Source organism: Eschrichtius robustus, chromosome 14, assembly GCF_028021215.1.
Source record: "Eschrichtius robustus isolate mEscRob2 chromosome 14, mEscRob2.pri, whole genome shotgun sequence".
Taxonomy (NCBI): domain Eukaryota; kingdom Metazoa; phylum Chordata; class Mammalia; order Artiodactyla; family Eschrichtiidae; genus Eschrichtius; species Eschrichtius robustus.
The window spans coordinates 49,811,012-49,825,084 of record NC_090837.1 but is presented as its reverse complement, the minus strand read 5'-3'; the positions used below and the strand labels follow the sequence as shown (position 1 = coordinate 49,825,084).

The window sequence follows — 14,073 nt, the reverse complement described above, 5'->3', positions numbered from 1 at the left end:
AAATAATACCTCGCTATATTCTAATTTCATGCAAAGGGTTTTAAGCATCTGTATCATAAACTTACTTCTATGCCTTGTACCCAGTTCGCCAGAGACCAGAGGAGTCCTGTCGGGGGACCCCATCATTATCCGGGAGACCCGCCGCCAGCGGCCTGCCTTCGGTTACCCACATCCCCCTGGAACGGTATCTGTTTGGGGTACCACAGGCTATCCTATAGAACTATGGCCAAATCTTCGTGAATGCTTTGCTAATTCTGGGACTTAACTCCTGGAACCTACCTCCGGGACTGGAATTTAGCCTAAATGCATCTGAAGAAATGACATTTTATGCCGCTTTAAAAATACCTTAAAAAATTTCCTGTGTAGCAGGATTTGATAGGTTTAACAACATGACAGGTAAGAACTTTCTCTTTTTCTAGTCCCTGAACGCCCCACGCAGGGAAGGCCGAAGCGGAACAGGACCCTGGAGGAAGAAGAGCCCGGGGACCCGGCTGCCCTTCGGGCTCTCAGGCGCTCGGCCGGGCAGCTGCTTTTGAGAGAGGCGCAGCCCTCGCTCCTGGACCGTGGGGCCGGAGGCTGGGGAAGCTTCTGGGGCGCGCGCGGGGAGGCGGCGCTGCGCTCCACCTGCCTGCCCCGGACACAGCCCCGGGCGAGGCGTCGAGGGACCACCCCAAGTCAATAGTGGGTTTTTAATAAACCAAGGAATGGGATTTTAATTATTCAGAACCCAGCTCCTCCGGGCCAGATGCTGTTAGGATGGTCCTACTCCCACAGTATTAAAGAGACCCATTACTAAGAGGACGAGAAAAGCGTCCAAGACATCCGTCGCAATTACGAACGAACCAGAGACTTGGTAGCACAGGGCATTGATCGCTGGTGCCCAACCGACCCTCCTCCCCTCTCCCCATTCCTCCCCCCCGCTCCCCCCCAACCCGAGGCAGGCTCTGGCGGCGTCCGGGACCTCGCGTCCCTACATCGTGGCGGGAGCTGCATTTTTCATGAGCCCGGGGTGAACAGGTGCGAAGTGCGCTGGGAGCATCCGGCCGGCGGCCGGGAGCAGGGAACATGGAGAGTGAGCGCGACATGTACCGCCAGTTCCAGGACTGGTGCCTCAGGACTTACGGGGACTCAGGCAAGACCAAGACGGTGACCCGTAAAAAATACGAGCGGATCGTCCAGCTCCTCAACGGCTGCGAGTCGAGCTCCACGGATAACGCCAAATTTAAATTCTGGGTCAAATCGAAGGGTTTCCAGCTGGGCCAGCCGGACGAGGTCCGCGGGGGCGGCGGCGGCGCAAAGCAAGTGCTCTACGTGCCGGTCAAGACCACGGTGAGTGACTCGCCTTCCTCTGTTATTCGTCTGCCCGAGCAGCCCGGCGGGGGGTGGGCGGGGGGGGGGGAGAAAGGGGGAGCCGTGAGCCACCGTTGGCTCGTTTGCCCCCACCCTTCTCAACCCCCTCCCCAAGTCGTCCCCAGTCGCGTGAGCCAGGCGCGTTTCCCCCAACGTGGAGTCTTTGTGGTCCTTTATTTTAAAGCGGCAGCGCACCTTCAGAGCGCTCAGCCCTCCTGGCCTCCGGGCTCCTGGACACGCTGCTGGAGCTTCCATCCCCTGGTCGGGCGGCGTCCCGCGTCCTCGGGCTGGGCCATTGTCCCACGTCCTTCGCTGGGCGCCTGGCGCGTGTCCCGCCTTCGCCACCGCTCATAAAGGCCACGCTGGAAACCCAGACGCACGCTCTGATAGTAGACGATTCTGATCGATAGTCTACAGTGTCTCCTTATTGGCACAAAGCCCAAACGTGGCGCTGGTCGTGGATGTGGGGTTTTCCCCCGGACACTATCAGGTTTTATTGTTAGACCGCCGCTATTGCGAGACACCGGGCTGTCCGATCGCCTTGATCACTCCCGGAGATCTTGCCACGACTATTGAGATTGTAGATAAGGTCCTGGAGATTCCTCCTCCTATTGCCCCCATTCCCTTCCTCGCTTCCCCCTTTCACAAATAAAGCCGCAGCTACATGATGAACAACAAAGCGAGATGGGTTTGGGCGCAGTCAAGTGGTGTACGTATTTGTTCCTTGTTCTGGGATGGCTCTAGTCTCATGGCCACAAAGCTCTAAGCCCAGGCGCTGGCATTGAGAGCTCAGTATACCTCAGCCTACTAGGCAGAAGCCTGTGAGGTTGGGGAGCGGCGGCAGCGTCAATTTCCTTTTTAAGGAGATGGGAACTGTGGGCTGCAAGTAGGATTGCAGATCAGATCCGTAAGACCTCTTTCTTCATCATGCTAGGTGGGTACTCGTCTGGAGTAGGGGTGGGGGAGGGTATCTGGCATCCTGTACATTTTTGCCTCGCTTTCGGGTTTCTTGAGCATTTGCTCCTTTTCCTCCCTTCCTTACTGGCCACTGTTTCTCGTGCAGTATTCCTGGAGGATGCTAGAAACGAGATGCCTTGAAAGCTATTCTTCTCTATCAAACGGAGGTATATTCAATTGGAAATATGTGCATGAAAGGTTTTTCAAAGGATTATTTGGAGGACTCTTTTATGTTTGGAAAGCAGTTTATGGTTTCTTGAGATTAATTAGGGGTAGTTGTTTGAAGGGAGTATATTTCTTTTGAAATTTATATGGAAAATGGGACATGGAAATAAAGGTGAAATGGAAACACACATAAAAGTTCTGCTGTTTTTTAAAAAAATGTGCCATTGTTGGAAGGTTTCTAGAAGGTCGATCTATAAATGCAGCCTTCTCTTTTAACATGTGGCATTGCTAAAGACAATGGTGAGATTGCTTTACTAAGTAATGAGCATGGATGAACTGAGGTTTATTTACATCTGGATGAGCCAGAAGTCTGTCACATAGAATGAAGTGCTTTGATTCATTTTTATTGGGAGTAACATGAAGAACCTGATTTAAAAAAATAACTTACTGTTAGACAAAGTAAATTAGAATTCACAGCATGTGAATATATTTTCCTTTGGGCAATACGGGGCTAATTGATGAATAAAATAATCATTTAAGATATATTTACCTGAATATTATTTAATAATTCTATGTTTTTTCTTTTTAAATTGCTAGCTTGGGAGTTTGTTTTTCTTTTCTTTTCTTTTCTTTTTTTTATGTTACACTTAGGCACCTCGGTTTATGTGTCGGATAGCTTCACTTGTGTATTGCTCCAGTGAGTTTATACTTGCATGGATTTGGTTACATCCACTGTATGTATAAACAGGTGTGCCTTTTTAAAACATTAATTCAAAATTCTAACATAAATTCTGTAATGGTTGTAGAGGCGCTAAGATAAACATGGATGCCAGTAATTCAAACCAGCATTCACATGCTCAGATACCATATTTTCATTGAAAAATTAATGCAGAGTTGTTAAAGAATTGCTGCTAAGACATCTAATATAGAGTAACAACTCCAGGGTTAATGATAAAGTAACACGTGTATCTCTTTTCAGTAAGGATTCCATATAGTTAGGGGAGAAAATGTAATCCTTTAGGTGATGTTCTTGGATAATGGTTTCCCGTGTAGTATTTAAGAGCTCTGATCTTCATTCAGACCCGTTTGGAAATGTTGCAGATGTTTTTAATTCATGAACTCTCCTATTGCTGTTTATGAAATTTTTATGCTGCTCCTGACATAGAATTATAGGCTCCTCCTTCTCTGAGAGACAGCCAATCAACATTTCAATGAGTTAAAAAATAAAGATCCCCTTTTATCATGTGTTTCCCCACATCTCAAAATATTTCTTCCTTAAAAATATGTTGATTTTTCTTTATGATAACAGGAGTGCAGTCACCAGAAAGACAAAGAATATCTTTTTCTTTTCATTCAAAGGCATATATCGGTTGAAAGAAAGTACTGTATTTGAATGGTATTTTCACATAGACTAAGAATCATGCTAGCTTTTTGAGGCTTGAAGGTTCACGGTTGGCTTTGCTGTCATTGAGAGAGATTTGCGCCTGGTGTTGCAGTAACCCACTGTTGCCGGTAATTAGACATCATTACTACTGCAAAAAGGGAAAGAGAGAAGGGGAGAGGACAGGCTGAGGCTAATTAACTCCTTGTGTTTAATGAAAGAAAGGGAGACTGATAGCAACTGGGAGGTCGGACTAGAAGAGAGCAGACACACCACACAGACTTAACTGAAACAGGACTATCTTTCAGTCTGAAAGAAGCTCGGTTCTACCTCTTGTTTTTCCAAAAGAACATATGTAGCTTTGCAAATACTTTCCCCCCCTGAAGCCTAAATGTAACTGATGATAAAATCAAGCAAGTGACAACTGACTTAAAAATGTGGAATATTGGAGAAGATAAACATACCCTTTAATATTTGTCCTGGCCATGCCTAAAACTGAGGGGACATATCTGTCACTGTTTAGATTACTGTGTGGCTGAGGAGATACTGTTTGGTCACCAAGCAACAACATCCTGCAACTCAGCCATTTTAGGTCTGGAGTGGGAATGTGTGTGTGCACGTGTGCGCGTACACACACACACATATGTAAGGTTTGTTGAGCATTGCATCTAAGTTCTTTTCCACTCTACCACTATTATTTTTATGTTCCTTCATTAAACGTGTGAGAAATTTACAAGTATGAAATTATGAATAACTTAACAGTTCTGAAAAAGATATATCAAATGCCTGACATTGATTAGGAAAAAAATGTTTAATCAGTGACTGTTTAAAATTAGCATTACTATGGTTACTCTATTTTATGTCTTTGATAGTTCTAGTTTAGTTTGTTTTTAGAAGCTTTGCATCCTCATTGACATTTTGTTTTCTGGCAACATTAGTTGAAACATCACATTTAAAATGTAAAGCACCAGAGCACATTCTACCACTTGATATTAGGAAAGGTAAACTTAGAAAAGAACCAGAAATTTCATTACAACTTTTCGTTAGTAATATTATTAACGTGTTAATGTGTATTTTTTAAAAAGTTGACTGCATTGTATAAAACATTAGGAAATTCAGTAAACTCACATTTCTATTTTTTTTTCAGTCTTAAGCAAACAAGGTAATGAATATCCAAACTGTAAAATCAAATAATGTGAACAATGCTTTTCTTGACCTGTATTTGTAGGGACAGACACTTTGGCTTAATTTTTTTTTTTTTTTTTACCATTCATGTGTATTTTTTCCCTTTATTTATTCCACTAGGAAACATAAATGAATCTTTCATCCAGAAAAGAAAATGCATTATCTCTTGTTATGTCATTTAAAAATGATGATTTATTCAGTTCTGCAATCTGTAGCCTCAGATTTCATATTTTCTTGCTGTGTATACTACTAATTGATTATTGTACAGTGATTAGAATGAATATTCATGGACTGGTTCATAACCAGTTACTGTTTTTTTAGTTCTCTGACTATGGTTTTTGGTTATTTTTTATACCACGTCAGAGTGAAGGAAATAGTACATAAGGAGTCTGTATACATTTCCCCTTGGCCTAACCCCATGCCTGAGGCACACATCATATGTATTGGGCCTTGATCTGGAATTTGCTATAGAAATTCTAGAAAACAAATCTGAGGGACATGCCAGTTATACATGATGATACTTTGTAACTCTGACACAGAGACAAATCATAATAGTAGTCACTGAGATATGAGCAATTTTTTGCTTATCTCTTAATACTTCCATACTAGTGGGAATTGCTATTCATGACCAATGCATTTTTTTCTTCATTTAAGTATTTTGGGACACTCTCTACCGTAGGTCTTTTGCGGGGGGAGGGTTAAAGAGATCCCAAGTATGATTCTCAGCACTGTGGTTTATAAACTGACTTTAGTGGTTCCTTGTGCTTTGTTGGGAGGGATCCATCATCCATGGCAAGTCCCTAGCACAGCGCCTCCTTAAGGCTCTCAGGGAATGTGGGTACCTTTACTAGAGGCCAGTTGGCCGTGAGGATTAAGGGGCAAAGGGCTTGTAGAGATAACCCCCCTGAATTTTAGGAAGAAATCAGACCCTCGTAGTATATGAGGACTATCCCACACTTACTTCCTAAGATACGAGTCCTTGACTTTTCCATTGGTTCTTCCTTGTCTTGCTAGTAACTATAGTGGAGGTGAGGGGCAAGACTCAGCACTCATATATATTCCCTCTAGAAACCTCCTGAGCCAGCGGAGATTCTGCTTGTCAGGATTTTAACTCTACACTTTCTGCATAGGATAAAGGAAAGATGAGGAAGGAAATCCAGGGATGTGGCAACAGAGCTTCCAAAGTTTCCATCTCCATGTCAAGATCATAAACACCTTTCACTAATAACTGTTGTATTTGCCAATACTTTTTATATCTAACTGGGAAAATTAAAGTGAATCTAATGTGTTTTAGGTTACGTTTGTTTTCATAGTCCTGGGATAACAAGATAAACTTCATGGACGGCATGGATGGCAGGAAACATGGTATAGTGGGTAGGGTATAGATTTTAGAGCAAGATTTAAATCCTGGATTTGACATTTACTGAACCTGTGAATTAGGGGAAGTTTCTTAACTAAAGACACAGTTTCTTCTTTGTAAATGTACATAATATTACTTGCCTAATTAGTTTGGGATAAGAATTAATAATCATAATTCATCCTTCCTAAGCATATAGCATACGTAGCATATGCCTGGCACGTAGTAAATACTAAAAAAACAGAAGCTGTTCTAAGTATTAACAAAGCAAGAACACCATGATGTAATTATAATTTGTGTTCTGAAGTAAAAAATCACACTGTAACAGAGTTAAAATACAAGATACATATATATGTATGTATTAATGTATTTTTCACATATTTATTCTGCCTACTCCATTTTTAGAAAATAAAAATGACTTTGTCTTCTTAAAAGTGATACATTCTCATTATTTCAAAAATCTAAGGGAAAAGGAAAAAAATGCTAAAAATTCATGCTAGTCTCCTGCCCAGATATAACCACCATTAGCTAATTTTGAACATGATTATAGATGCCCCTCTAAACATGTATGCCAAAAGAAGATGAGACATAATGATTGATAGTGATACTGTATATGGACCAGCAAAAGTAATTTTCTGAAACTAGTATGATAATTATATGCTAATTTAGGTAAGAATAAAATATAATATTACCAAAATACAACAAAAGAAAAAGAAATACATGAAATTCAAAAAATTGCTAATAAAGGCTTCTTCACAGAGGTATTTATTCCTGAAATTAATAGAAAAGATTAAGAAAAACATTGAGAGTGAATTACATTTATTTTTTCAACTACAGACTTCAATTTTATACCATATAATTGACTTTCTCCAATCATAGGTAAGAGACAAATGTATTTTCACTTCTCACCTCCTTATTACTTACCTCCCTGTTTATAATCGATATAATTTATATTGATTATATTATAATTGTTATATATCTGATTGTATTATATCAGTTATATTATCTAATTTCTTTTACTCTCAAGGTTTTTTATATTTATGTTATAGTACGTAATTTTCTTCTTACAATTATTGATATTTTCCTTTGCTGTACTTAAATGATTATCATCCATTCTTTTACCTGGTTTTCTTTACTTCTAAATTATTTGATTCATCAGTTGATTAACTGTGATTCCTGATCATCTTTTTTTTTTTTTTTTCCTAAAGAAGGGTTCCTGTGTTCTATTCTTTAAGGTTTATATGCAATTGAAAATATTTGTCCTTTGTCTTTGTACCTAAAGAGCAACTTAGCTAGGTGTCCTTTCTTCATTTCACTCTTTCCACCAGACATTATAGATATTGTGTTAGCTCTGTTAAAATCTAAGGCAAACCTGTTTTCCAGATTTATGGATTGTTTACATAGGTATCCTTGAAATTAAATAATTTCACTAAGATATGTCTTGAATTCCTTTTCTCACTCTTTCTTTCTCGTGAGTAATGGTACTCATGTCCATGGCTTCAGTTGTGTCTCTGTTCTGGGGACTTACTGCACATCTACTGGGGTTCAGATCGGTGTTTTGGGTTTTCTACTAGATGTTTCCATCAAGATATTCCAAAGCCCCTAAAATTAAACAAATTCAAAAACGAATTTTTCTTCTCTCCATTCCCCCATCTTAGGTCCTCCAATCTGACCTCTTTTTAAAAAAATTTTTTTTCCATGGATGGCAACACAATTTGCTTACCTATCCAAGCCAAAAATCTGTGTGATATGCTTGATTTCTCCCTTTTCTTCCCTCCTTATAGTCAGTACTTGACAGAGTACTGTTGATTCTACGAACTTAATATCTCTTGAATTGACCGACCATATTCTTACCACACCATACCATGCAGTATGTCTATTGCTTGATAATTTAGTAATTTTTCCAAAACCTGTTTTGAAGGAAGGGAGTGCACAATGTGTAATACCTCACTGGTGCTCAGTATTAATGGAATAAATGAAAATCACCTCCCAGCCCAATACCACAGATGGGAACTTCTTATTTACCACCACACAACTAGTTTCATAGCCATACTGGGAACTCTTTTTAAAAAAAATTATATTTATTTATTTAAATTGTAAAAAACACATAATATATATTTTCCATTTTTACACGTGTAAGTGTATGGTGCAATAGTATATGTACATTGCTGTGCAACAGATCTCCAGAACTTTTTCATCTTGTAAAACTGAAACTCTATACCCAATAAACAACAATTTCCCTTTTCCCCTTCCCTCCAGCCCCTGGTAACCAACATTCTACTTTCTGTTTCTGTGAATCTGACTACTTTTGATACCTCATATAAGTGGAACTACACAATGTTTGTCTTTTTGTGGTTGATTATCTCACTTAGCATAATGTCCTCAATATTCATCCACGTTAAAGTGTGTGACAGGATTTCCTTCCTTTTAAAGGCTGAATAATATGCTATTGTATGTACTTACCACATTTTGTTTATTCATCTGTCAATGGACATTGGGTTGCTTCCACCTTTGGCTGTTGAAAATAGTGCTGCTCTGAAAATGAGTGTGTGAAGGGTGTCCCTTCAAGACCCTGCTTTCAATTCTTTTGGATGTATATCCACAAGTGGGATTGCTGGATCACATAGTAGTTCTATTTTTAATTTTTTCAGGAACTTCCATACTGTTTTTCTTAACAGTTATACTATCTTATAGTCCCACCCACAGGGCACAAGGATGGGCTCTTTTTAAGGCTGAGAAACTAGTGACTTTGCTTGTCATCTAGAGCTCTTTAATGAGCATGTTTCTTCTTTAGGCAATAGCAAGTATTGAATGTAACATGATTAATAATAATGTTATAATCTTTACATTTATCAAGTACTTAATATATATTGGTTAAAGATTGGGCTAATACCTTTAAAAAAATGTCCACTTTAATGTTCACAATAGTCCTACAGTATGAACACTTTTCATTACATACTTGAGAAAATTGTGGTTTAAGTTAAGATAACTTTCTAAAGTCACACAGCTTCTAAGTGTTAGAGCTGAGATAAGAAACTATTTCAGTGGGATTCCAAAGTCCTTGCTTTGGTCTCCAAACTTTTAAAATAATGCATTCCAATGATTTAAAAAATTAAATATTCCCCCAGTATGTATATTTTTATAAATTACATATAGGTCTGTATCAATACTTAACACATAGCACACGTTCAAAAATATAAATATATAAGGCTGATATTAAATAGATATAAGCATACATTTTAATATTTTTTCTTCATCTCAGTAGGTCATCTCTTGCGTTCCCTGGGGTGTGCATATACCAATTTGGAGACAATTACTCTAATCCCTAGTACAGTGTTGCCTCACAGTAAATCATTTTGGTTAAGACCTTACACTTCAGCTAAAATATCACCTCCTCTCTTACAGGGCGGGGTGCCTCTGTACTTAATCTACACATTAAAATAGTTTCTTAGCCATTCAAATCCATGACATCCATAAAACAGTTATACACTTTTGCTGTTGGTTTGGTTGAGGTGAGAGTTTATTTCATCAAAGGCAAGTTGAGGAGATGGTACACAATCAAGGATAGCTGAAGTGAGGGTACAGTGGAAGATGAAGTTGGAAAAGTAGGCTGGGGCAAAATCATGGGAAACCTCTACTGCCCTGTTAAAAAGTTTGACCTTCATTCTATAGGGAATGGCAGCTACCAAAGGTATTTGAGCAGGGATGTTATGATTTAGGTCTTACAGGTAGGGACTTGAGGTCTCTCCTTGGTTTATGCTGCAGAATATAAATCAGATGAATAAAGAATAAAAGTTAAATAGTTCCTTTGGTTCAATATATTGTTTGAAATATTATAGTTATAAATAAATGTTATACAGGTATTGAAATCAAATTATCAAGCAGTAAATCAATATAATACAGTAGCTTGATATTTTTGTGTAATTGAATCATGCTGTACAAATTTCAGACTTTATTAATTCCAATAACATTTTAAAAATAGGATTTGTGAAATATAAGAAAAAATAGATGTAAAGGCATTTAAAAGGAATATGGATCAAATCATCTTATAATAAACTGGTGTTTTTGTTTTTGGAGTTGAGGAGAAGTAATTTTTGACCTCTTAGTTGTTACTACATCCACAACTACAAAGATTTCCCGGAGAGATCCTTCTAAAAACCCAGGGGAGATCTATACAGAATGCTTATTTAAGCACAGACCTTTTCAAAGTAAAGTTACTGTTTCAAATATTGCTTAGAATATGGAGTTTTATACTTTAAGGCAGTATTCTAAATCTTACTCCAAGTTGTTTCTTGCTCAGACTTCTGTGATTTTAAATCCACGTGCCAATCTCTGCCTCTAAGCGTCTTCCCTATGATTCTTCAATTTTAGTATACTGTGGTAGGCAGGATTCTAAGGTAATTCCCAAATGACCCTCACACTTGTTTAATTCCCTTCCCTTTGAGTGTGGGTGGAACCTGTGGATATGATGAGCTATCACTCCCATGATTATGTTATGTTATATGGCACAGTTAGCTTGAAGAAAGGGGGCTCTTTTAGGTGGGTCTGACTTTATCACATTAACCTTTTAAAAGCAGAGGTTTTTTTCCCTGGCTTATAGCAGAAGAAGTAGAGAGTTTCAAAGTCTGAGATGGATTCAATGTAAGGGAGGTACTCTATTGCTGAGATAGAGGGGGCCATGTGGTTAAGAGCTGAGAGCAACCTCTAGGAGCTGAGAGCATGCTTTGCCAACAGCTAGCAAAACAATGGGAACCTAAGTCCTACAACCACAAGGAATGGATTCTGGCAATAATCAAAGGAAGCTTGGAAGTGGGTCTTTCCCTAGTTGGGCTTCCAAGTAAGAATGCAGCTGTCTGACACTTGATTTCAGCTTTAAGAGAACCTGAGCAGAAGACCCAATTAAAATGTGCAGGATTTTGGACACACAGAAACTGTGAGATAATAAGTCTGTGAAGTTTTAAACCACCCAATTTGCAGTTATATAGCAAAAGAAAGCTAATACATAATTTTTTGGTCTAAATTTTCCAAAAAGCATTTGCTCAGTTAAAACAACTTTTTAAAAAGTGTATTTGACTAATATTATTTGTGGTTTAAGATACAACTGGGAATAATTTAAATGATATTCTGGCCTAATGCCTAATGTGTTGCCATTTTAATAGTTTTTGATGAGATGGTCCATAATTTAGTGAAATACATAATTTCTAACAGATCATTTAAATATTTAATGATTTATCACATTAGGAATATATATATTCCTAATAATATATATGCATATGTATATATATACATATGTATATTATTTTGATTTTTCTCAATGTTTTTACTTAAAAACTTTTTATTTCATTATCTTCCATCATATATTCCATTATATTTCATTCTGTCTCCTAAATAGAATATGAGGTGGCTTGCAGTTTTAGGTTTTTCATGGGAGGATAGAGATAGAGGAGTGCACATATCAAAAGACATTATTATTCACATAATTATATTAATGTATGTTTAAGTATTCTTGAATATATAGAGAAAAATAACAAAATATAGCATCCATTATCATTTATTAGAAATAGCTATTCTATACTTTTATTTTTAAATTATTATTTGTTATAATATTATACCTTATAAAGAAGACCTGCCTAGTATTTGGGGAATAAAATATAGAAAATAACATTAATAGGTATATCTTCTTCTGTTAAGATATTAGCTGGAACTGGTAATTATTTTCCCCTCTCTATGTTGAGAAGAGAAAATCTTTGATTTTTTTTTCCTTTTTCTCTATCTGAGGTTTATCCAATAGGCTCTTATGTTCCACTCTTCCTAATTTTAATCAAGTATTCATCTGTGCTAGTTATTCTCACAGTTACAGAACTGTTAGAAAACTGCAAGGTTGAGAAGGAGATTCAGATTATAAGCTCAGGAAGTTGGAAACATCATTTTGGTAATAAGAAAGAATAACTTGTCTTACAGGCAGAGAGTGGGTGTTTTTGTTGTTAGTAGTTATTTTCCTTCCTTTTTAGAAGTTAAAATATGTTTTCAGAAAATATTACTTGAATATTTGGGTCTCATCATTATATATAAAGATAGTAGTCATTGAGGTAAGGTTGGCCAATATTTCTGAAATTATTCTTTTTCTTTTGGTTGGATGCCAGTGTGAGGGGGTACAGAGAGGATACTTATAGGTGAACATGTCTGAAGTTTTCAGATGGCTAGAGGGCTTTAGGGGTTTAATCTAGGAACGTGGGGCAAAGCTAAGTGACATATATGAGGATCTAATGTCTAGCTTGGTCATAATAACACCATGCTCTAACCAATTGACCTAACTAGATGCGATTTTCAAATCAAGGCTAGATGGCATTTTGCTTGAAAATATAATAAAAGATCTCTTAATAGAACTTTACTAACTAGTGAATTAACCAAAACTCTCTCTTCCCAGGGTGTGGACAGATTCATTCACAGTAGTCTACCCTGTAGTTACTTATACCTTGTGCACATAAAATTGAGTTGTGTGCATATTACTGGTTATGTTTTTCCCACATCCTTTTTAGTGAATTTCAATTATTATCATAATTGTGATTTAAATATTTCATAAACTGATGAATTGAGTGCATGAACTTAAATTCCGTGCTTTAGAAAGGCTCAAAATAAATGTTAATTGCTAAAAAAAACAATTAGGAAAAATAGAGAAAAAAAGAAGAAAACTTAGGTTTCTGCACAGCCTAGATTACAAGTAATAACTAACTTCTCATTCTACTTTAAAGTAACTGAAACTAGAAGTCATAGACAGTGCATTATTGGGGGGCTTATACACTTGGAATGTCAATCAGTAGACCCATACTTAAAGAAGAGATCTTTGTCTTATCATAAATTTAACAAATAATTATATATTAGCATGTATTAAATGAAAATTTGATATTGAAGTGTGTATATATCATCTTCTCTGCCTTCCAACTTTAACTTTTTTTTTTAGTTATCTATTTTATTTTATTTTTTAATTTTGCTTCACAATACTGTGTTAGTTTCTGTTGTACAACAAAGTGAATCAGCCGTATGCATACATATATCCCCATATCTTCTCTCTCTTGCGTCTCCCTCCCACCCCTCTAGGTCGTCGCAAAGCCCTGAGCTGATCTCCCTGTGCTATGAGGCTGCTTCCCAGTAGCTATCTATTTTACGTTTGGTAGTGTATATATGTCGATGCTACTGTCATTTTGCCCCAGCTTCCCCCTCCCCACCCCAAGTCCTTAAGTCCATTCTCTATGTCTGCGTCTTTATTCCTGTCCTTCACTTAACTTTTTCTATGTTAAGTGGACAGCTTCACAAAGGATAACAAGAGCTTTATGCACCAATATAGAAAGTTATAATAAGTGGTGTTTGGTTAGCCATGGACATATGAGTTAAAGATACACATACTGGCAGTGCTAATAAAATAATATACTGTCATGATGACAAAGAACTTAGTGCTTCCTGAAGGTATATCCCTATTATGGAAGAAAATGTTTCCATCCAGATGAGCCAAATGCCCTAACGTAGTCATGTGAGATTATTACGCCCTCTTTAAACCCATATTTAACAAGCTACCTTTTGATTATTTGGGTTCCCACATGACTTGACTAAAGAGAGAATGCACTGGTCCAACTGTTGCTGATGTTGGGAATATTTAAGTTGTATTTCTCAGTATAAGTGA

The 14,073-nt window shown here is 37.8% G+C and overlaps 1 protein-coding gene across 6 annotated transcripts in view; it reads left to right on the top strand.

Annotated features, from left to right (window-relative positions):
* The first annotated feature begins 1,065 nt into the window (after positions 1–1,065).
* Positions 1,066–14,073, top strand: part of NOL4 (nucleolar protein 4) — a 417,003-nt gene continuing 403,995 nt past the window's right edge. For all 6 annotated transcript variants that reach the window (XM_068562976.1, XM_068562975.1, XM_068562972.1 and 3 more), the window contains exon 1: positions 1,066–1,329. In XM_068562976.1, the coding sequence (XP_068419077.1) occupies positions 1,066–1,329 (264 nt within the window). The remainder of the gene's footprint in view (positions 1,330–14,073) is intronic.